The sequence below is a fragment of the Dreissena polymorpha genome, chromosome 6 (assembly GCF_020536995.1).
Source record: "Dreissena polymorpha isolate Duluth1 chromosome 6, UMN_Dpol_1.0, whole genome shotgun sequence".
NCBI lineage: Eukaryota > Metazoa > Mollusca > Bivalvia > Myida > Dreissenidae > Dreissena > Dreissena polymorpha.
Genome location: NC_068360.1, coordinates 77,890,963 through 77,916,123, shown reverse-complemented (window position 1 = coordinate 77,916,123; position 25,161 = coordinate 77,890,963). Strand labels below are relative to the sequence as shown.

General features: G+C 36.9%; 2 protein-coding genes across 2 annotated transcripts in view; one reads left to right on the top strand and one right to left on the bottom strand.

The window, feature by feature from the left end:
• Window positions 1–682: 682 nt before the first annotated feature.
• LOC127835833 (migration and invasion enhancer 1-like) lies at window positions 683–5,318 on the bottom strand. The gene is made up of 4 exons (XM_052362264.1): window positions 5,068–5,318; window positions 3,882–3,979; window positions 3,512–3,588; window positions 683–772 (listed from the first exon to the last, which is right to left on the bottom strand). Exons 1-4 carry the CDS (start codon window positions 5,307–5,309, stop codon window positions 683–685), a joined length of 507 nt encoding a protein of 168 aa, XP_052218224.1. The 5' UTR covers window positions 5,310–5,318.
• A 2,163-nt stretch (window positions 5,319–7,481) lies between these two features.
• Window positions 7,482–25,161, top strand: part of LOC127834119 (serine-rich adhesin for platelets-like) — a 72,661-nt gene continuing 54,981 nt past the window's right edge. Inside the window, exons 1-6 of the mRNA XM_052359738.1 lie at window positions 7,482–7,672; window positions 8,481–8,625; window positions 10,745–10,844; window positions 13,707–13,842; window positions 20,328–20,464; window positions 21,562–21,698. Coding sequence (XP_052215698.1) covers window positions 7,486–7,672; window positions 8,481–8,625; window positions 10,745–10,844; window positions 13,707–13,842; window positions 20,328–20,464; window positions 21,562–21,698 — 842 coding nt within the window. The 5' untranslated portion in view covers window positions 7,482–7,485. The remainder of the gene's footprint in view (window positions 7,673–8,480; window positions 8,626–10,744; window positions 10,845–13,706; window positions 13,843–20,327; window positions 20,465–21,561; window positions 21,699–25,161) is intronic.

Genomic DNA, 25,161 nt, shown 5'->3' with positions numbered 1-25,161 from the left:
AATAAGATCTTACATGATTAATGATCATGCCATATCATATATTATAAAACTAGGCTTCCTTATGTTTCTAAGGGGTTTTATTATATGTTGTGTTGTGAAACACGGTAAACGCCAGGTCTTTTTAAAACTTGCCTTTAACGTAAAATAAAAACATTTTATTTTCCAGAAAGTGAATTGCTTTAAAATTCGAAATGTTCTTTACTGACAGGAGTTCATATGCGTTGACCTAGTATTCTGCCAAAGAGCGCAATTAGATTGTTCAGTCAAAGAAAAGGCTTGCAGAGGAAAATGCTCAAAAGTCGAATGTGAAAATGGGTCTTATGCCATATGCAGCCATCGTTTTCGCATTGCGGCGCAGTCTGGTCAAGACCTTGTCCGCTGTTTAGTCACGCAAGGTTTCGTGGTCTCATTAGAGGGCAGCGAACATGTTGAATAGACTTGCTCGTCTGGACTAAAGGCGAGTTATACTCCTCTTGCAAAACAGTCTTTTACTTCGCATTGGAAAATCCAACGAATGAACGAAATTTTGCTTCATGACGCCAATAAACGATGGCTCAAACCGAAACAAAGTGGAGTTCAACATACATGTTTAGATTGTGTTGCTCTCAGAAAACTATATAACAGACCGCATAAACACACATTTTTGCAATTTAACAGTTTTAAGTTCGGCTCTGCGGCATTATTACAATAACGTACAGGCGGGTGAACCCCCGTATCTGTCGATTTGATAGATTTCTTTGCCGTGCTGTGCTCTCCATATTGCATCCAGGACCTGAAAAAAGAGTTGAACATGTTATGTTTTGTAAATATACATAAATCTGTATAGACAACTGGTCTCGTTAATCACTTATGTAAAAGGCGCGATATTAGCTCGAGAGGCAATACGTGTTGCTTCTTTAAAGGTTAATCAAAGTCCGAATGTCGGTGGTCAGCTATTTACTATCTATGAATACACGGATGAATCAATAAAAAGACAGATTCAGGGAATAAAGTTATGTTACACAACTTTCAGCTTTAACCTTATTTCGCCAACAAAATTTATGAGTTGTTTCAATACATACATTATGAATGTGATATGTATGCATCTTAGAATATCCCAAGCGTTGAAAACATAAATACTTTCATAATACCCCGGTCTCAATCAGGTATCGACGATATGAATTAGGACATGATCATGGTCAGAATTGCTAAGAATATTAGCTGATAAATACGGAATATTACCCCGGTCACAATCCGGTATCGACGATATGAATTAGGACACTATCATGGCACGGAGCGTATATTGACATCTAGAGTCCGTGATCATGGTCAGAATTGCTAAGAATATTAGCTGATAAGTACTTGAAATGAGTTGCGCTCTGTAAAAACAGGACTGAATGCGAGTGCGAATAGTGTTTTCCCAAATCAGCCTGTGAAGCCCGCACAGGCTGATCATGGACGACACTTTCCACCTTGACTAGATTTTCGCTATGAAGTGACTTCATGTAAACGAAAACTACCATAAAAGCGAAAAATGTCGTCATTTATTAGCCTGCACAGACTGCACAAGCTTATCTGGGAAGACACTATACGCACATGCATTAATCCCACTTTTTCCACAGCGAGGCTCATCTTTAACACGGCGAACGCTCCTAGGGCAGATATCACGGAAAACCAGCCCGCGAGAAACGTAAACTTATCAGAATGACGCGTAAAGATAGAGAATACATGGTTGGTGCCGAGATGGTGAAAGTTTATCCGGTGAGGCTTAGAAAAAGAAAATAGGGCGAGCTTTAGCGAGCCCGATTTTTCTTTTTCGGGCCGAACCGGATAAACTTTCTCCATCTCGGCACCAACCATGTATTCGATTTATCCTGCTTCATGCCGTTGACACATTTTATCAAAGACAAATGATTAATTTACATAAGAATATAATTATTCTTTTCGGGCCTCCTACATTCCTGACGACCGAATAACTACCGATTGTGTCACGCTAAAAATAGTTCCACATTAAACTGTTCCTTTAAATACTTTCCTATCGAAACTATTAAGAGAAGAAATAAAAAACGAATCGAGAATGTGATATTTTTCTTGGTAAAAAAATGAAATCAAAATGCATCAGCAAAACAAAAACTAAATTTTATTTACCTTAATGACAACTTTAATCCATTGCTTATAACAATAAATGTACAACGATATACACATTCATTGTCTGTTCTTCCATCCCTTTGTCGGAATCCATTTTCTGTTTTTCCATCTCTATTATCGGAATGTATTTTAAACCACACTCTTTTTTGATAGCGTTTGTATCGAATGCTAACCATTCTGACCCAAAACCCGATTAACGAAACCGTAATCCTGTCGTAGCGAATTATTTTATTCCTATCAAAGTTAACACTTATAAATGACAAACACACACTCCGAAAATCGTTTATGATTCGTTCGATGCTTTAAAATATTAAAAAATACTGTTAAAACCACCACGTCAAAATTGTTGTCCCTAAAATCCTGAGAGAAACTAGATAGTATGTTTTGTCAGGGAAATGACGTCACACTAGATACGTCATAAATTGCGTAATCAAGTAAATGAACATGATAAATACGGAAGTCTGGTTCGGTAATATATTTTTAAGAAGATAAAAATGATGATATATAATATTACGATAACTTTCATGATGTGTCCCAATAAATTTCAAAGGTCAAATATTAGAACATGTTAATCGGCCATTCGGTACCCCTCGCAGATTATCATAATCCGATGTTTGACGGAAAGGGCCGAGAATGTGCGATTGGTTAATCGGCGCGTATGAATACATACTTACGGTTAGATCACGGTCACGTGATGTACTGCCGGATATCAACTAGTTTATCCGACCCTGCTTTATTTGGTCAATGTTTGCAACTGAGGCAGGATAAAAAACGTTAACTGGGCGAACCGACCCAAGGCGGACATGTGGTAGGGCAAATGGACTCGGGGCGAATATGTTATCAGGGGGTGGGGCGCACCCATTGCGCCTGTGTTATCATGGAGAACGGACTCTGGGGGAATAGTATGTATATATTTTATAAGGGATAGTTAACGTGTCTATGGTGAGTTTTTTCTCAGTGTACCCAGAGTAAAGAAGTTATCAGGGCAAACGGACCCTATCCGAAATTACCTTATGCGAACGGACCAAGGGCGAAAATGTTATTAGTATTAACGGGCCAGATAAAACATGTTATCAGGGTGAACGGACACAGGCGTAACATACCCAGGATGAACGGACCCAGGGGGAAAGTCTTATGATGGCGGAACAGCTATCAGGGCGAATGGACCCAGTCCAAACGGCACCACGGAAAAGGGCTCAGAGTGAACGTGTTGTCAGGGCTAGCGAAACTAGGGTAAAGATGTTAACAGGGCCTACGGAACCATGCCAATCAAACTAAGGACGGATATAGCATCAGGCCGAACAGACTTAGTGTGAATATGTCAGCTGTGCTAACGGACCCGATACCCCAGTCGCTGGACTAGCTGTATCACAAGTGCCGTTACCTCCTCTTCGTACGGATATCCGCCCTGCATGATCCGAGAGTAGACGATTTTTCCATTCACAAACAGTTCGAACGAATCTGAAATTGATTTTTGTATTTTAACATAACCGAAATCATTCACACTGAATATTTCGTATAGAAGTTAATATTTGCTACGCTTTATTTGTTATATCATTGGTTTAAATCAAAACAAATGACAGTGAATACGGTATTGTTCACAAATAAACACATTGAAAAGCATATTGCTTATAGACATTAATTTGAACATATAATTTACCACTTTGCTTTATTTGCAATTATAATAATTATCATGTTAAAGTACTTGTTGTAACAATGAAAACATATGACACCACTTAGACAACAAGGTTTACCAATTCTTCCAATAAATTCCTTTATATTTACTGATCGGAAATTGTCTTCGATTGCCAGTCTAATATTGTCTGCATGACTTTGGTTGGTGCATCCGCTCCTATAAAAGAAGCACTAATATTTTTTCATGAATATACATTTTACAACATATGGTGACAGTCATCACATTTGTGAACACTGATATCATATTCTTTCTAACTTGACTTGTATTCATAACATTTTCAATTTTGTTTAGTTTTCATGACCATTAATTTACACATTTGTAACAAAACATAATTCTTTTAACAGCTGTGGACACTGATATCCTATTCTTCATACCGCATTAAGCTCCTTCTTTTACACATGTTCACTGAAGTTTGTTATTGAGTCTAGGGTCCTGTCAACAACAAATTAGCCTCGCTCTGAGAAAACCGGGTTTAATGCATATGCGGAGTGCACGTGCTAATCTTGGAAATACTTCACGCACATGCATTAAAACCCGATTACAGGACGCCGCTCAAACTTAAATTACTGCTGAATTTTTGTCTGACAACAAAGAAACAACATGGTCCTAAGACGATGGACAAGTGACAGATTAAAAGGAAGGGAGTATAAATACTCAAATTAACTAACTGAGTTGGTGCTTTGAGATTTTCCGTCTTCAAAATTTATCAAAACTAAAACTTGACACGCGAAGTTTAAAAAGACGGGATCTCTTTTTACTAAGCAACAGTGAAATACATATATAAATTTACGTATATACATGATCCTCGTAAATGTGGATCTAGTTTTTGCCAATCATATCATTTACACTTAAAATTCAACAATGAGATGACCTTCACATGTTGGTGAGGAATATCTCTTCAGATATATATTATCATACAATGTGTGATGCCGGTCAGTCCGAATACCATTCCAGTTATTAGTCATGACAATTTAAACATAAAAAATTATCTGGCTTATTTTGAGAGAGACGTCAAAGGATAAGCATAATGCAAACGATCGATTGGGCATTGTCGGCACAGGCACTATTTAAGAGTATACTACAACGAAATCGTGGTACGGAAAATATACTAAAAAGTACCCCGGAGAATGGCCGGTGCCTTTAAGCGTATTTTCCGTGCCCCTGGTACTTTGTTGTATACTTTAGAGTACCCGGGTACTTTTGATTAGTACTTGAGCCGACAAAGGCCATTGATCCGTACTAACCAATGTTCCATGACGACTTCTACAGGCCCGGAACGCTTGGTTGACTCGTAGTGACTGCTCTGTCTCGAGGTCTCCCGGCGACTCTCCGACTCGTACTTGGCGGGATTTCGTCGGAACTTCTCCATAGCGTCGCGCATAGCGTCATAGTTACGATTGTCCGAGAAGTAGTAATTCTTGTCGTCGTGCCTCGAGTAATCGTTTTCGTAATGACTCGTCAAAACACGATGCTTGTTCGACGTCATGACGATGGTAGTTAAGTATCACATCACAAAGAATAAATCCGAAAAGGTTATGTGTATGACACTTTTGTTCGTGTAAACGAAATCGTTTTTACACGTTTCGACATTTTGCCTTTAAATCTAGCATAAGAGTTCTAGCACCTGCTGCAATTATATGTTCTGCGTTATTGGTTTAAATGCTGACGATCCTTGTTTTATGAAAAAAGACACGTATATGAGGCAGAATGATTAAATAAGAAATTGATTTATCATATCTTCACTTAGTTAAAATCTATTAATCATGTTCACGCTTGTATAATCGTACAAATAGTTCAACCGAATTAAATAAACTTGTAAAAGGCGAACAGCATTTTAATTGCCGAAACTTTTTGTAAAGAAAGTAGGCCAAAAAAGTGAGCGCAGTGTTACGATCGCATTCAATTGATCCATCTTCAAAGGCTTGAATTGAAACCTATTCGAAACCAGCGAATGGACCTTTTGAATTCCACTGGGAAGCGGTATGAACCAACTAACGTGTGTGGGATGATTTGTAAATAATTGTCAAATACTGAGGTCAAAAATTTCGTGTATAGTGTAAAATCAGCCTTCTGCGGTTTTAATGTGCGCGTATATTCTAACATTAATTAAGTACGAGTCGCATATCACCAAAACGACTTTTAATAGACTCGTTTGAGGTACATATGATTAAAATTTTCAAACTTTAGATATAGACACGGTGATCGATTTAATTTTTTCAGTACAGTCTTGTATATATATTAACTACAATGGTTAAGCGCGTATTAAACCACGGTGATACAATATCGAGTTCACCTACCGATGTTGTAACTGCTACATCCTTAATCCATTTATGCCTAGCGTCTAGAAAAAAAGGCCATGGCAAACAGCGTAGACCCAGATGAGACGCCGCATGATGCGGCGTCTCATCAGGGTCTGCGCTGTTTGCTCAAAGGAATTTATGTATGAAATATTCTAAATATAGAAAAAAATATACTAGACATCCATAATTTTCGAAATAAATTGAACCAATTTAGAAGGATGAAAGAGTCCACTAGGCTTAAATGGGTTAAACAAACAATTAAGCATGCCTGAGCATCAAACGTACCGACAAGTTGTGAGATTCGGTGCTCATAATTTATTCAAAGTCAAAAATTAGTGCCCCGAGGAGCGTATTTATGTAGTCCCGACATCTTCCTCATTTTGCTTATTGACATTGTCCAGACAGCGTATTTATGTTGCCCCAATACTAGCGTTTCTTTGTATGTCTGGACACTGTCAAAACACCGTCTCTACGGTGTCTCGACTGCTTTCCAATTCTGCTGAATGTCACCCGTTTAGTATTTTAAGATTGCATCGAATGTGCTGAACTCAATGTCAAATTGTCCCAATTGTGTCTTGAGTATGCCGATTACTACTCGACAGTGGTCAGAAAAAGCTTTCACATAGTCCCGTAGTCCAAATAATTAGACGTAATCTACCGATGTATATCGACCTCATATATATTTAAAGGAGTACCGACATGACTTCATGTCGGAACGATGCTATTGCAAAATGACGTTAAACGATATGATGTCGATGAATATCGACCTCATATTTCTAGGAGTTATAGACCCGATGGCGTACCAATTAAGGAATGATGCTACCGAATGACATTGGCCCGACAACATGTTCACATAAACCCGTCGTCTCGATTCTGTTTAACGTTACCGATAGTTTTCCGACAGCGCGTTTATGTAAACCTTTATTTTACGTTGTTTACAGTTTGAAAAAAACAACATGTTTTTATAATAAGTAGAAAGTTGTGTAGGGTTAATATCCCGTCGCATAATAATCATGTGTGATTGCAGCGACTTACGATGTAGATGAAGATATAGATGTTAAACATGGCGCTTGATTTTGCGATCCCTGTTTTGTGATGCCAATGTTGCGTAAATTGCCATACAACAACGTTTCCGTTTCTCTTTACCTAATGTTATTCTGAAAACATTAATAAAATATCATATTTAAAAAACAACAACAGAAATTAAGATGACATAATGTAATAAGCTGAAGCAAAATAATTGTGAGTCGATCGACGCTAGTAATTTTGCCTCTCGAAATATAAGTAGCGTTTCACCTGACGCGCGATTTTTATAACAAACACAATTCTTTATTTATCACTGAGCATGCGCAATGAGATACAATGATTCCAGAAATGGCGACTACTTATCATGGTGGAGGATCTCAGAGTCCGACATCTCTTTCAAAACCCATTGAACGTGTATTTGAGGATGCCCAACACACGGGTGAAATACTGCTCTCTTGTAGGAAATTACGTGAATACCCTAAAATGTCAGCAAAGTACGATTTGGTTGACACAATCTCAGCAGGTCATTATTTTTTATTGTTTTTATTTCAGTTTTCGTCGGAACTCTTATGAATTTAAAATTTGATGGTAATATACACTGCAGAAAGGCATTATGTCTTAATTGTGCATTCTATTAAGATCACGTGTTTATCATATATAGCAAACAATTTGGAATAAACCTTGGTAGGATCGGTCAATTAAAATGCAAATTAGTCATTCTCCAAGTTGACACTTCAATCTCTTGAGTTTTAATTGGTTCTAAAATAGCATTAATAATAAAGCTTTACAAATAAAAAAATATGAAGAATACATCAACACCACCTCAAAGCTGTCTCTTTTTGGGTCTGTCAGAATTTTGGTTTATTGTTTAACTTTTAAAGCATTGGTGCAAAGGTACACTATGCAACCCATGATTTTTGCCTAATTTACTGAGTCACTTTGGACAGTTTGATTTTTTAGTAGAAAATCACCTTTATTTAACATGATTCGTCACTCTGCCGTCGGGCGAGTGCAAGATAATTTTTGCGGTGATTCCCTGCAATTTTGTGGTAATTCTCTTGTGATCGCTGTGGATTTCTGTGACATCGGTGATTCCCCAATTCATGCATATAAACTCGATTGTATCGATAACTGTAAACATACTGCTGTTCACATTAATCAGATAATTCAATATATAATTACAACATCACTTTCAAATATTAAATCTTAAACATTTATGACCATAAATATGTTTAAGAATTTCATGAACACAACCATATGCCTACGCCATTTTTCAGAAGTGTTCAATGGAATAAGCAGAAGTTATGTATAACATTAAAATTTATTTGCAGATGTGTCTAAAAATCGCCTGTCAGAGTTGCCAAAAGAGTTGTGTTCATATATCTCCATGGAGAAACTGAACTGCTATCACAATGTCATCAAGTCCATCCCAGAGTGTATCGTTCAACTGCAGGCTCTCACATTTCTGAACCTAAGGTAAGACATTGCTTCTCTGTAACTGAGCCTCGTTATGACAAAACTGGACTTAGTGTCATCCAAAATTAGTCTGTGCAATTTGCACTGGCTAATAAGGGACTTACTACAGTTTCCACTTTTATGGATTTTTTTGTTTAAAGAAAGTTGCTTTTTAAAGAAAATCAGGACCAGGCGGAAAAAAACAGGGTGAAGTTTTAGAAATGCTGATCTTAATTAAAACTTGAGTTTTTATGTTATTTTAATTTATGTATAATAAGGATTTGTGTTATAAACCACCAAAAGTTTAAAATATTAAGTTAAAAACTTCCATAATCAAATTTCAGAAAAGTTAGACATCCAGCAGTTTTTATGGCCCCGAAGGAGGGCATATAATGATCGGACTGTCCGTCACACTTTGCATTTAGGTTTCGAAAAATGCTCATAACTTCTATGTCGCTTCAGATAGCAATATCATATTTGGCATGCATGTGTATATGGACAATGGCTTTCCATACACATACAAATTTTGACCCCTGTGACCTTGACCTTGAACTTAGGGTCCGCGTTAAGGTTTCGAAATCTGCGTTTAGGTTTCGAAAAAAAGCTCATAACTTCTATGTCCCTTGAGCTATAACCTTCATATTTGGTATGCATGTGTATATGGACAAGGCCTTTCCATACGCACACAAATTTTGATCCCTGTGACCTTGAACTTACTTGCGTTTAGGTTTCAAAATCTGTTTAGGTTTCGAAAAATGCTCATAACTTCTATGTCCCTTGAGATATAACCTTCATATTTGGTATGCATGTGCAAATGGACAAGCCTTTCCATACGCACACAAATTTTGACCCCTGTGACCTTGACCTTGAACTTAGGGTCCGCGTTTAGGTTTCTAAATCTGCGTTTAGGTTTCGAAAAAAACTCATATCACTTCTATCAAGCGTTTAAAGGAGGCATAAGTCATCCTATGGTGACAGCTCTTGTTTTTAGCTCACCTGTCACGAAGTGACATGGTTAGCTTATGTGACCGTGTGATGTCCGGCGTCCGTATGTGTGTGCGTGTGTCCGTCAACAATTTGTTTGTGTAGACAGTAGAGGTCACATTTTTCATCCGATCTTTATGAAATTTGGTCAGAATGTTTATCTTGATAAAATCTGGGTTGGGGTTATATTTGGGTCATCTTGGGTCAAAAACTAGGTAAAATAATAGAAAAACCTTGTGTAGACAGTAGAGGTCACAGTTTTCATCAAATCTTTATACAATTTGGTCAGAATATTTATCTTGATAAATTCTGGGTTGGGATTGTATTTGGGTCATCTTGGGTCAAAAACTAGGTCACTAGGTCAAAAAATAGAAAAACCTTGTGTAGACAGTAGAGGTCACAGTTTTCATCCAATCTTTATGAAATTTGGTCAGAATGTTTATCTTGATAAAATCTGGGTTGGGATTGTATTTGGGTCATCTGAGGTCAAAAACTAGGTCACTAGGTCAAAAACTAGGTCAAATAATAGAAAAACCTTGTGTAGACATTAGAGGTCGCAGTTTTCATCAAATCTTTATGAAGTTTGGTCAGAATGTTTATCTTGATGAAATCTGGGTTAGGATTGTATTTGGGTCATCTGGGGTCAAACACTAGGTCACTAGGTCAAAAACTAGGTCACTAGGTCAAATAATAGAAAAACCTTGTACAGACAATAGAGGTCACAGTTTTCATCCAATCTTTATGAAATTTGGTCACAATGTTTATCTTGATGAAATCTGGGTTGGGATTGTATTTGGATAGTCAGGTGAGCGATTCAGGGCCATCATGGCCCTCTTGTTTCAAATTTGGGGCAAAAATTTGGTACCATTTCCAATCTCAAAAAGTATATATTTTTCCCAATTGACGGATTAAAAATTTCCAATTGATTGTTTATTTGAGTTCATTTCCCTTTTCCTATCAATAAGTTTAACAAAGTAATTTAATATGATATTGGAAATACTTTTATTCTCAATGTTCAAGTATTAGTTAGCAAAATATTTTTTTTTCCCAATTTCAGTCAAAACAGTGCCATTTTTCCCAATTCAAAGAGCCTTAGCCCCACACCCAAAATAGTGAAAAAACGTTCGTTTTCATATGTAATTTAAATATATTCCAGTCGAAACCAGCTGTCCATCATCCCATCGTTTATCAGCCAGATTTGTACCCTAGAGGTCCTCATTGTGAGCCACAACAAGCTCGTCTCACTGCCAGAGGAGGTAGGTGATTGTTTTTATAAAAATTGTAGCCTCTTACAGGCAAACAGTAAAAAAATCACCAAAATCTGACAAAGATTTCCCAATAAAGATTACAAACTTTTCCCATGACTCAAAAACTGATTTATTGGGTTTACACTATAGCAATTTATTTCCGTTGTACTTTTTAATGTAAAATTAACAAGGGCTGTTTGTGAAACATGCATGCCCCCCATATGGGCTCTCCGTTGTAGTGAGAGCCATTGTGTGAATATGTTTTTTGTCACTGTGACCTTGACCTAGTGACCTGAAAATCAATAGGGGTCATCTGCCAGTCATGATCAATGTACCTATGAAGTTTCATGATCCTAGCCAAAAGCATTCTTGAGTTATCATCCGGACACCATTTTACTATTTCGGGTCACCGTGACCTTGACCTTTGACCTAGTGACCTGAAAATCAATAGGGGTCATCTGCGAGTCCTGATCATTCTACCTATCAAGTTTCATGATCCTAGGAATAAGTGTTCTTCAGTTATCATCCGGAAACCATTTTACTATTTCGGGTCATCGTGACCTTGACCTTTGACCTAGTGACCTGAAAATCAATAGGGGTCATCTGCGAGTCATGATCAATCTACCTATCAAGTTTCATGATCCTAGGCCTAAGTGTTCTTGAGTTATCATCCGGAAACCATTTTACTATTTCGGGTCACTGTGACCTTGACCTTTGACCTAGTGACCTCAAAATCAATAGGGGTCATCTTCCAGTCCTGATCAATCTACCTATCAAGTTTCATGATCCTAGGCCTAAGCGTTCTTGAGTTATCATCCGAAAACCATTTTACTATTTCGGGTCACTGTGACCTTGACCTTTGACCTAGTGACCTGAAAATCAATAGGGGTCATCTGCGAGTTATGATCAATGTACCTATGAAGTTTCATGATCCTAGGCCCAAGCGCTCTTGAGTTATCGTCTGACAACCACCTGGTGGACGGACCGACAGACAGACCGACAGACAGACCGACATGAGCATAGCAATATACCCCCTCTTCTTCGAATGGGGCCATAAAAATGCAGTTATTTATAACCAATGGGTAGATTGTTATTTATAATCCTATTTAAAATGTTTGATTTTTCCAAATTTCTTGGTTTACACCATTTCAGGCTTTTTCCGCCCTATGCCACGGGCCGAAATTCGGCCCCATTCCCTATGCAAATCTGGTTGTTTTTTTCCAAATTGAAAAAAAAAATCCCAATTCCCAAAAAAAAAAATTTTTTTTTTTTTTAACTTAAAATATATAAGTTAACCTGATCCGGTGTAGAAAATAGAAAGTGTTGCATAATTAAATTATCTGTTGCCTTGAATTTGTTTTAAAAACTGTAAAATATGTTAATGATTATTTAAGACTTTCCTTATTTTCCTCAAAATCCGGCACTTCGCACGATTTTTTTCACCTCAAAAAAGGCCGGGCCTTTTCCCCAAATACAGATTAAAAAACCTGCACTTATCTCACATGTTCATAATACTTTGTAAAATTTTAATAATAAGTTATCGAAATAGTCTTTATTTACCAGTTAACGGCTTCTTTGAAATATAAGAAACACTATTTACATGCGATAATTTTTCCCAATTGAGCCAATTTTGCGAATAATTTTTTTCCCAAAATGGGGGTTTTCACGACGCGAAATTCCCAAAATTCCAGTGTGGTGTATTCCCAAAATGGAGAGGAAAAAGCCTGCATTTTTCCCAATCAAAAAAGCACTAGCTGATAAATATAAATAAACGCTACAGGTGGGAATGTAAGACAGTACGTTGGCTGCGTGAAACTGGGCTTGATGCATGTAAGTAAGGTGTTGTTCCAGATATCGGGGAGAATTTTTTCCAGTTTTATGGCACTGTTTGATAAAAGAAAATCTAATCAAGGGGACTTCATCAGCTTATCTGGGACAACACTTAATGCAAATGCATTTAGCCTTGATTTCCCAGAACAAGGCTCACTGTTCTCACTTAAGCAGGGGTGTCAATTTTCCGGATTATTCCGGAAATCTGGATTTGAGCCGTCCAGGGTTGATTTTGAGGTGAATATAAAGCCGATGAGTTTGTTTAAGGGGGTGGGGTAGGGACAAAATTCTTTTAGTGCGGTATCATTTCAGAACGAATATTGTTATAACATCGTCGGCATTCCGGACATTTGCGCTTGGTACCGATTTTATTTAATGATTTCTGATTGGTAAGCGGCTGGCACTGACATGAGCAGTAACTGACAAAGTAAAGCACTGCAATATCATATTTTAAAACAATATGTTAATCAAATTATATATTGACTGCGTATTTGCTAGGTTACTGGTTACTGGTTTACATTTTCTGCAGTCAAACGATATGCATATTTTATTTCATTTGCAAATGATGTATCGGGACATGTTTTCGGACAGTCGTTTTCGGATACGGTATGGTTTGTCGATTTTAATTTTATTTTGAAGTTCTTTATATCATTTGTTTAGAATGACAAATACGCATGCGGTGTTACGGATGGTTTGGTTTATAATATTTCGCATTGTACTCACCAGAAATTGCACCTAGAAAGACTATAAAAAAAGAACAATAAGCTAGGGCTCGGGGGGAGGGTGGGCCCTCTCTTCCCTTTACCTACGGCCTCAGACTCTCGGCTTAATTTTCCGGATTTCAAATTTGGGACAATTGACACCCCTGCTTAAGTACAGTTTCCAAACCAAATATGGTGTTTTTTTTTCCAAATTGCTTGTTTGATAAATATTTCTGAATCTCTGAATAATTTGGTTCATAAACTGCTTGAAGTTGTAGAAGCACTTACCTTAAAATTGAAGTTGTAGAATTACTGACCTTAAAAAAACTTGAATTGTCAGGTGGGTGTGTTAGACAAGCTGATGGAGTTGGATGTGAGCTGCAACGAGATCTCACAGCTGCCAGTGCAGATCGGGGACCTGAAGTCTCTCAAGTCGCTCAACGTGAGGAGGAACCTGCTACAAGAACTGCCTGTCGGTGAGTTCGGTAGTTGTCAGTCGGTGGGCTGCAATATTGTATTGAACTGCCTGTCGGTAAGTGGGTAGCTGTCAGTGGGTGGGCTGCAATATTGTGTTGTTGTTGAGTGTGAGATCTCACAGGAGGAACCTGCTACAAGAACTACCTGTCGGTGAGTGGGGTAGCTGTCAGTGGGTGGGCTGCAATATTGTGTTATTGTTAAGTGTGAGATCTCACAGGAGGAACCTGCTACAAGAACTACCTGTCGGTGAGTGGGGTAGCTGTCAGTGGGTGGGCTGCAATATTGTGTTGTTGTTAAGTGTGAGATCTCACAGGAGGAACCTGCTACAAGAACTACCTGTCGGTGAGTGGGGTAGCTGTCAGTGGGTGGGCTGCAATATTGTGTTGTTGTTAAGTGTGAGATCTCACAGGAGGAACCTGCTACAAGAACTGCCCGTCGGTGAGTGGGGTAGCTGTCAGTGGGTGGGCTGCAATATTGTGTTGTTGTTAAGTGTGAGATATCACAGGAGGAACCTGCTACAAGAACTACCTGTCAGTGAGTGGGGTAGCTGTCAGTGGGTGGGCTGCAATATTGTGTTGTTGTTGAGTGTGAGATCTCACAGGAGGAACCTGCTACAAGAACTACCTGTTGGTGAGTGGGGTAGCTGTCAGTGGGTGGGCTGCAATATTGTGTTGTTGTTAAGTGTGAGATCTCACAGGAGGAACCTGCTACAAGAACTACCTGTCGGTGAGTGGGGTAGCTGTCAGTGGGTGGGCTGCAATATTGTGTTGTTGTTAAGTGTGAGATCTCACAGGAGGAACCTGCTACAAGAACTACCTGTCGGTGAGTGGGGTAGCTGTCAGTGGGTGGGCTGCAATATTGTGTTGTTGTTAAGTGTGAGATCTCACAGCTACCCGTGCAGATTGAGGATCTGAAGTCTTAAGTCTCTCAATTTGAAACATAACCTGCTACAAAACCTGCCTGTTGGTTAGTGGGCTTACATTTGTTGATTTTTTTTTATTAAACAATATTGATGAAACTCATGATTTAGCAATCCTGCATGAATGATGATTTTTTTAGGGGAGGGGGGTGTTGGATTTAGGTCAATACCACTGTTAATATAACTTGAAGAATGGCTTGCTCTCAGAACCGTGAGTTTAGATGGAGTTATCATACTGAATGTTGGTAATATAAAGGACAAGTTAGATTACTTTCAGACCGAGGTTTGTTTTGCATTTTGAGTATGTCAGGTTAAGGTCAAGGCCACTGTGATGAATAGAAAACTGAGCAATTCCTTAAATTTATCCACTTGCGTATACTTCAGTAATGGGTTGGAAACCACTAGCCAGTCAGACTTGTTTTGATGCCCTACAATTGTTACTAGCCAAACTTATACTCAAGAATGAGCTCTGTGTTTCAAAGGCCTATATGTTAGGTTACAGTTTGTAATTAAATCCAATCACAATGATGTTTTCAAATATAATGATCACTTAACAAAGTTGTTGACAATTCTAAGTTTTCCTTCTTATGTATTACTTGTTTATTCCCTGAGCAATAACTTTTCTTGTACTTGGTCAATTATTTTGTTGTTATTACACTAAACAAAAATGTACCATTTGTTTGTTCAATTTGTAAAGTGTGCCTTTTAAAAGAAGTCACTTTATTTTCTTTATATTGCTTAATAGTGCTGCAACAATATATCGGTATATTGCTATATATCACAATACTCAATCTGCATATTGCAATGTGATACAATTTTCATAATACCGGTACAAAAATTCTACAAGAATTCATCCACATTTCGTCCAGAAAAGGCATTCAAAATAATGATATCAAGGTAAACAAAACAAATCGGTGTTTACTGTTTAGTGAAACTAAATTGTTACGCAAAAAAAGCATTCTAAAAAGTCTATTATACAGAATAGCGTTATTACATGGGAGTCGGCAAGATCTGCTGTTGCATGTCTTACTGTTAAATTTAAGATGAAGCTTATGGAAATACAAAAAAATAATTAATTAAATAATAAAAATGTAAATTGATGTTATAATAAACAGAAGTAATAATGATCAAAACCAATTTTACGTACCAGCATTCTGATAATTTACACGCCCGGCTTTTAAACATGCACAATTCTCTTTCGGGTTATTATTCTTCTTGTCGGCTTTTATAATAGTTCTCAAAATGGCAGACAAAACGAAGGCCGATTTATAATTCAGGTACAAGTTAGCAATATATTGCAATACGGGTTTTTGAACTGACAATATACTAAAATACGTTTTTTGTCGTATTGTTGCAGCACTATTATTTAGGCAAAAGAATGTTTCACTAGAAGCTTTTAATCAATAAAAATGCTTTATGTATATAAAAGTACCTCATGGTTAGTTTTTGTATTGCACCAATTTGCAGATATTAAATGCACGTGAATTCATAAGGACGCCATCAAGAAACATTTCTTGCATTAAGAGAATTTTATTTTAGTGCATGTCTGTTTTGAAAATGAAAGTGACTTTAATGTAATTCCTTATTTAGATGTGAGAAGAAATGACAAATCAATAACGCTTTTCTTTGCACAATTAAGTCTGTTAAAAAGCTGTTCTTAATATGGAGAATAAATGTGCTGTAATTTTAACCATTTTGGGAATTGGATAGGGGCCATTTACATTGGGAAAAATCATGTCATTCATTGTTTTTAATTTCTAATCAATACTTGAAAATTGATGGTTAAGTTGTTTTCAGTATTTTCTTTACTAAAGTTCAAGTTATAGAGCTGGTAAGAAAAATGAACTAAATGTTGCAATTAATAAAATAATATTACTTTAGTTTTTTTAAACCTTCAATTGGCAATTTTAGGCAGCCATTTGGGAAAAATATATACTTTTTGAGAGGCAGTGACTTTTTTCCCCAAACTTGACCTCAATAAGCAATGTTGTACCGGTACATAAAGAAGACGAGGGCTTTTTGCCTATCTTTTAGCAGTGGCCTCTTGAGAGCCCTTTTCAGAGAGTTCCTTTAAAATGATAAATTTGTCCCCAAATTTTGCATAAGAAAATTTCTCACCCATACTCGGGTTTGTTGATATCGTAAAAAGTGGTGTTATACGCGTAGTTTTTCCCCTCTAGTCCATTTTAAAATATGGTGTGCACTATACTAAACTACAATGATGTTATGTTCTTTTCCAAAGATTGTTCAATATCCTCCAAAAGGTTTCAGATATTGTAACTAGACTGTAAGCATAAAGAGCAGGAGGGACAATATTAATACATCATGAAAATAGTTTTCTTTAACTTTTAAAGTATTTATCTAATCTGGACTTTGTTAAGATATTTATTCATAAAAACAGAGCTCCAGATAAGGTTTTGTGAAATTCTTAAATTACTACCAGATTTTCAAAAAGAATTCTTAGCTCTGAAATTTTATTCTTAACGTTACTACTAAGTTTTGGAAAATAATTCTTATTTTTTCTAAATGACCTAAAAATAAATAATAATGGTAATTTTCATGCAAAAAAATCAAAATAAACATACTAGCAACTTTATTATATTTATACGAGTTCAACAGTGTCTTTTCAGTATTATACAATTTTATTTTTCCAATACCTTCATATGCCCAAACTGTGTTTAGATTGCATGCCTTAGATGAATTTTTACATATTTCACATTTAAAACGGGTCTCCCCTTCAATCTTTTCAACGATTAGCCACGGGACTTGTCCCTTCCACTCGTTCAATGTTTAAGTTTGGACCCGTCGTGTCGCGTTTTTGTTAAGCTTTTCCGACTGTGTCGGCAACTGAACATACAGCATCGTATAAGAACTTTTCTATAATGTCTTTCTAAACATTTAACTTCGGCTCACTTTGCGTACAATATGTTAAAAGCGTGTTTTTGGACGCTTTGCAGTTTTTTAGGACGCTCTCTCTGGGCGCCGCCATTGTTTTTTGACAGATAGACTGTATACGCCGCTTTTATTGGAAAAAAATGCGCTTTGTTAAACAAACCCGATAACCATTCTATATAAGCACCGCAAAGATCTTTAATACACGAAAAGAACTCAATAAAAATCGATACGAACCGATGTAAAAATAATATTCGTTACTTGATTTTGTAATTCTTAATGGTACGACAAGATTTTAAAATAAATACGTAACGGACTTGAAAATAATTCGTAATTACAAAAATACGACCCTTATCTGGAGCTCTGTAAAAAAATGTGTTCAACATATATTTAAATAATAAAAAGTTGCAGCTTCATTAATAGATAGTGTTCTAGGTTGGCGCTAAGGAAAAATAATTAGTAGCCAAATTTCAGCACTATAACCTTATTTGCTCAATGAACGACATAATCATTATCATAAATCTATAGGTATCAACAATGACTGTATTAAATTATCAATGAAGTCACATTTAAATAAATTATTTGTTACCTGAAATCAAATAATTTTATGTTTTTTTTTATTTTTCATTTATATATGTTCATGCACTGGCATAAACAGTATACAATGTTAGAACTTTCAGATATGCCCCGGTCTTTGATTGGGTGGGTCTTGCGTAACTCTTATTCGCCATCCCCCTTCTCCCAATAATTTTTGCCGTAGTCTGGTGCTTCTTGATTCTTGAGAAATACATTTACTGCAATGTATTCTTGAATTGACATATTTTTCCATAGTTGCAATATATAATTTATTGAAACGTACCGGTAAATTTGTAAGTCTTAAATACTGCATGTACTGAGTGGCTAGGCTATATTTAGTTACACATCGTCTGTTAAAAAAATGCTTTGCATGCGTAGAACTTGGCATTGCAGACGGCAGCAATAATTTCACGCTCTTTCTTATAACACGGGTTTTACATGGCATACCGGTATTAATGCATGGTGAATAGTTATTATCACGTGGCTGTAGAAAAACGGTGTAAATCAGTTCTACAAATAGACATGATAAAATATACATGCACTGGATTTAATTTGTTACCGCATCAAATTATTAACGGGTTTTGTTTTTCACAACTTACTCGCCGTAAGTAATTTTACACTGCTCGCCAATTGCAATTAACTTCTCATAATTAATGATTGTTTACAGTACGGTAAATAGGTGTGATGATGACGCCCGAAACCTTGAATGTACTGCTTTATTTACTGGTTTTATATCACGTATTAATGCTACAACTGTGATTCATTGTTAATAAACGCTTACTCTGTGACCGACGTCAATCAAAAATAATAATCGCTATATAACTCCGCTTCCATAAACATTCTCGTAACCGATTGGACGTTAAATACCACAGTTTGGCGACTGGAAAGTTACCCTAAAATTCCCGTGATGCATCCGTCAGCATACATGACTGTGTTATGTGGCTTGAATATACGATACGGGCATCCGGTTATCTCTTATCAATGGACTATCCATTACCACCTGGAGCTTTTATGGCGATTACATGTGGAAATCGGTACCGAGTTCTCTTTAAAAGTAGGTAATATAAAACTTATAGAGAAATATCAGGGTTTTTTGCAATCGCCATTTTCATTCACATTTTAAACTTTAATCGCCAGCTGAAAGATTCAATCGCCTATGGCGATTTTGGCGATCGGAAACGCTAACATAGGTGTTTAAGTGCAAGTGATTGAAAAAATAGTGTCATATTGATTTAATTTTCCTCAGAACCATGAACATTGAATACATTTAAAGAAGATACCTTCATATGCATTCCAAATAATCTGTAGCAATGATGGGGGAGTGTTTTAGCCATTTCTTCAGTTAATATTTTAATAAAATTAAAGTGCACTAAAAGCAGTAAAAAAAACATTTAATGCACACAAATTGCCAAATTTGTTTTCAAAAACTGAGATATTACCTGTTGGTTGGAAATGTTTCTGATGGAGCAGACATCTGTTGAGGTTACATGTGTGTTAGAGATAAGCTGTCACACCTGACATACTGTTGTCTGCAACATCACGCTAATTAATGATCAGATAACAAAACAATGCCCTCAGGTTGTATTTGAAGGCTCTGCAGTGACCTTATAATTAGGTTGTGATGTGTTTCAATTGAGTTTGAACATACTGGATTTTGCACTGGAGGGGGGAGATTTTAACAATTAAGTCACCACTTGGAAAAAAGTCTTATTTGTAGACACTGTTTGTGAACAGCTGAACACTAGAGCATGTGTGTACCAAACAATTCTAAGTCTAAGAATAAATAATATTCTTTAAATTGAAATCATAAAAAATTGCTTTAATTTTTAGTTTAACTTTGCATTAACTCTGTTAACATTGTTTAACTCTGCCTCTTTTTACATCATCCATCATGTAGAACATTCTGTTAAGGACATAATCACAGTGGTAGCTTGTATTTATTCAAACACTGGACATATTGCCATATTGCTGTTAGTTCTGTGTCCATTCTTTTTTCTCAAGTCTAAGAATGGTTGATGAATAAAGGCCCTGGAGTGGTTGCATAAAATTATAAAAAAATGAATTTAGTAACATTTTGTATGCACCATCTCTTTTCAGAAATCAGCAAGTTGAACCTTCGGAAGCTCGATATCTCCTCCAACAGAATCTCCAAGATTCCCACAGTGTTTCGCAAGATTGAGACACTTGAGGAGATTGTCCTGCATAATAATCCACTAACTCTCCCGCCCTCTCATGTAAGTTATCAGCATTAATGGAACAAAACAGTTGCATGAGTTTTCTATTTTCTGTTTTGTTCATTTTTCAGTTAAAAAATTAGGTGTGCGTAATTATACTGACTGTGTGTAAGACACAAGGCTTGATTGTACTTTCCACTCCAAAATTGAAGGTTAAGCCCTATCAGAATTGGCAGGACAAAACAGTTGCAATAGTTTTCTTTGTTCTTAGTGTGAACATTTATTTTGGGAAACAGCGGCAATTGGTTATCAGGGGTAGAAACTTACATTTTGGCTATGATTGCAGTCTACTCGAAAATATGAGGTTCTCAGTCTTATGTTTTGCCTGCAGGGATAGAAATAATGGGGTGCCGGTTTGCTGTTGGCAATTTGATTTGGGTCATATTTGGGAAGAAACAATGGTAGCCAATAATGGAAATTTCTTCAGACAAATAGTATTATTTGTAGCGAGTTGCTTATATGGCAAAGGGCAGAGTAAGCCTTCCTAAACAGCAAAGCCCTAGTGTAGTGTATGTGGTATCCGCTTTGCAACTGAGTGGTCATAGGTTTAATCTCCACTGTGAGAGTGTTCTGAAAATCTCCCCACAAAAACAGCAAGTACTGGTCCTACCCTGGAAACGGACCCAGGAGGGCATATAGTGATCCCACTGTCTGTCCATCTGTCTTTCTGTCACTTTTGCGTTTAGGTTTCGAAAAATGCTCATAACTTATGTCACTTCAGATGTAACCTTCATATATGGTATGCATAAGTATATGGACATAACCTTTCCATACGCACACAAATGTTGACCCCTTGACCTTGAACTTAGGGGGGGGTGGGGGGTAACTTCCCAAATTTTAGGGTAGGGGTGTCCCGCTGAGACTTTCGAAATGTGACCCATTTTTATACCGGAACTCTGATAAAGTAGACCCATTTTGATACAAGATTTTTGAAAAAGCATACTCATTTGTATACGATACCATTGAGAAAGTGGACCCATTTCAATACAAGAAGTTTCATAAACTGGACCCATTTAAATACTAGAATTTGATAAAGTGAACACATTTCATACTAAGGAATGTCATCCTATGGAGACAGCTCTTGTTTGTTTCTCCAGGTGTGCACAAAGGGTAAGCAGCACATCATGAAGTACCTGCAGATCACAGCCATACGTGAGGAGAAGGCACGCATGGGCATGCTCAGTGAGATGGACATGAAGAGGTTCAGGAAGTCACTGCCCCCAGGACAGTCTGTGTGAGTAGATACTCCCATTTGACCTTTTTGACTTGAAAATAAGCACACTTTTGTGTCTACAGCCACATCTTGGAACTGCTTGGGCAGATTTTATTGAGTTATTACCCTTCTTACTTGAAAGTACCCTTTTTACAAAGGATTTCTTCTGTTATCAGCTATCAATAGCATATAAGCCAAGGTCATACAGGCAGGTCAAAGGACCTACATTTAATGAATTATTAATTATATGGCCAAAACTTTATTACATCATTCTGTAATATTTTTCTAAAATTGTTCCCGTTACTGGCTGTGTGTCACAAGTTCCACTGAGGTCTCTAAGGACAAGGTCACTCACTGAGGTCAAATGTTACAAATTTGATTAAGTATTCTTTATTTTTGTTAGGATTCTACCATACATCAAGCAGACCTGTTAACTTCTACGGATTCGCCGTAGTTACTACGGATTCTTTGGCTAAACTACGCACGACTGGTTTGTACTGAAAAACTACGGATCCGTCGCTTAAAATGGTCAAATTTCGGTTTTTAATCGTACTTTCACTTATTTTCGGTCATTGTCGGTGATTCATCAATCATAATCATATTGGCGCTTGCGTATTAAGAAATGTTAAAATTCAAGCCTCCCGGGGACAATGCATAATATCAGTGACCCGGATGTTGGCATTTTAAACATGGCGAGTTCTTCCAAACGGCGTGGTTCAAAATCAGACGCCGATATTGGCACTCCGAAGAGTTGCTAAAACAAACTCTTGAAAGTACAAAGAAAACTATAGAGAATACTGGCCATGCCTCGGCCATCCTAAAAAGGAAAAACGTTCACTGTTCAACATGTAATGTTGATTTTTCGTGAGCTCATGGAGGCAAAAATGACAGCGACACATTGACTCACAGAGCTACATTAAGTGGAAGATCAAATCTTCAAATAAAGACATTTCCACTATGACACAGGGTTCGCACAGGGCTTGAAAAGTGCTTGAAAACGAGTCTTAGGCTTGAAAAGCCCTTGAACAAGTGTTGGCCTTGAAAAAGTGCTTGAAAAGTGCTTATTTCATGTAAAAAAAGCCTTGAATTTTTTTATTTTTGTTCAAAATTACTTTAATCATTGCTTTAATTATAAACTTAAATCGTTCTTAAGGGAAATATAACGAAAATTTATAATAAATTCCTTCGCGCTAAAAGTTGAGTACGAAATATAAGTTTCGTACACTATTGGGTACAAAATGTTAAGTGTACACGTCACAGATTATGTGTACTACGTCAGAGGTTCTCCTTTGTGATCAATTTTCGCGAGTAAAAATGCAGCGATGGGGAAATGACGTTTCAAACCAGGGTGGTTAACTGAATATTCCTGGCGCTACTTTCTGGTCATAAACAACGATGATATCAGAAAAAAGCTTAAATAATTACAACTTATAGGATACCTCAACATTCTTTAAACATGAATATTCATGGAGCTATTTTCTGGTCTTAAACAAGCTGTCAAAATGACATTAATCGTTATGTTTTGTGCGAAACTTATGAATATTCCTGGGTACAGAAAACAAATGGCATTCGAAAAGCACTATGTTGGGTCTATATGAAGACCATTGGTGTTGGGGGGATGGGGGAAAGCGCTTTGAAAAGCCACGATAAAGGGGAAACCCACACAGAAAACATGAAATTGAGAAGCAAACAGCGTTCCTACGGTGTGTTTTTTGGTGAAACAGGAAGGTACTATTGTTAAAACTGTTGAATCTAAAACAGAAATAAACAACAACAGCCCTGTGAAAGACAAAATGTTATAGTAACTGACTTCTGTTTAAAAGAAATGAACTTGTTGTATGTTTGATGTGAGCATAGAAAGAGACAATGTGTTTGTTTGTAATAACTTTAAATAGTAAATGCATATGTGAGACTCATTGAGTTAAGGATGTATAACATGTATTTGTATAACTAGAAATAACATGTATGAATTATTGTGAAATAAGTTTAATGTGTTTGAGCAAATGAATTATATTATTACTGTTTTAATCTGGCTTCAAAATGCATTTTTAAAGGAAACTAATGTACGGTTCTCGGCCTTGAAAATGAAAATTTGGCCTTAAAAAGTCCTTGAAAAGTGCTTGAATTTAGGTTTGAGATTTCTGTTTGAACCATGTGACAGTGTTTTCATTAGGATATTTTGTAGCAGGCTTTTCAGTTATTTGAGGAGGCCAACTTGTGCGAGCATCGAAGGTGCTAGTTGCTTGGGGGGTTCGCTTCCCCTGAATTTTCTTTAAATAAAGGTGCCGAATCGTGGCCTCTGAGCGATTTGGGGCTCATAATGTACATAATTTTGCTCAGTTAAAATAGAGGATATTTATGTCAATGGTAAAGGAAAAATAAAGTCCTCAGTTTACATCAACTCTGCAATTATCAAGATTTTGATAAAAACAGATATACATGTTTATGTATAAAAAAACATTAAAACATGGAACACCAATTCGACTTTTAATGATTAATTTTCCAAAATAAAACAGAGTTTGGTGTGATTCTAATCTAGTTGCTACAAAAATCATCATCCGATGATCCATTATCTGATTCTGGGTCATATTCCTTTGATGCCAGGTTAAGTTTTCGTATGGCTATATCGACAGCTGTCTTAATGATGCACAGCTTATTATTCCCCTCAGTAGCATCGGTTTGGACCCTAGCATCCACAAGTGTAAGAACTGGTGCTGATGCTGAGGCCCTTGGCTGCTTCGGGGGAATCTTCCGCCGCTCCTTCTTGTCTAGCCACTGCTTGACTGCTGACTTGATAGGCTGCTTGGCTTCAGGACTTAAATAGTCAAATAATCAATATGGAAATGAAGCATGTTTTTTCAGATTGAATTTTACTTTTGAACTTCAATTTAGATAAAATTTTACTTTTGAACTTTATTTTTTTCAAAGAACAGTATAAATGGCCCATTAAATATAGAAGACACTGTTCAAGATCATGGATGACCTTAAAATTTTGTCAGAGGCCCTCTGGAAAAGATGCATAAAATTTGGGCATAGATTCTCCTAGCATACCAATTTAAAGAAAAATTTGGCAGTTTGGCAATGCAGATTTTACAACAAAATCGCGCATAGGTTGCCCAAGCTGAGGCAATCTTAGGATTTAAATATGTTGCCGAGAAAGCTTCTTTTGGTCAATTGTTTTCCAATACAAATTTGGACAAAGCTAAACATTGCAGTGCCAATTCAATATATTTAGCATTTTAGGCATTGTGCCTAGGCAAACTCCAACCTTAATCATGACGATAACAGGATAGTTTGGGGCTCGAGAGTTTCCTAATGAAAGACTCACTCTTCTGTAAAATGTGGTTATAAATAAATCCACTTACCGTTCAGAGGCTCAAAACTCCGCGGAGAAACCAAACTTCGGCATGATCGGAACCATCAACAAAAATTTTCGAAAATAAAACCGAAATGTAACAGGAAAGTGCATTCATCCGGAGGTGCC

Coding starts and splice junctions, on each gene's coding strand:
- LOC127835833 (XM_052362264.1), bottom strand. CDS start 5,309: ATGACGTCGAACAAGCATCGTGTTTTGACGAGTCATTACGAAAACGAT. Junction 3,589..3,881: donor GGAATTTATTGGAAGAATTG/GTAAACCTTGTT, acceptor AATCAATTTCAG/ATTCGTTCGAACTGTTTGTG. Junction 773..3,511: donor GATATCCGTACGAAGAGGAG/GTAACGGCACTT, acceptor CTCTTTTTTCAG/GTCCTGGATGCAATATGGAG.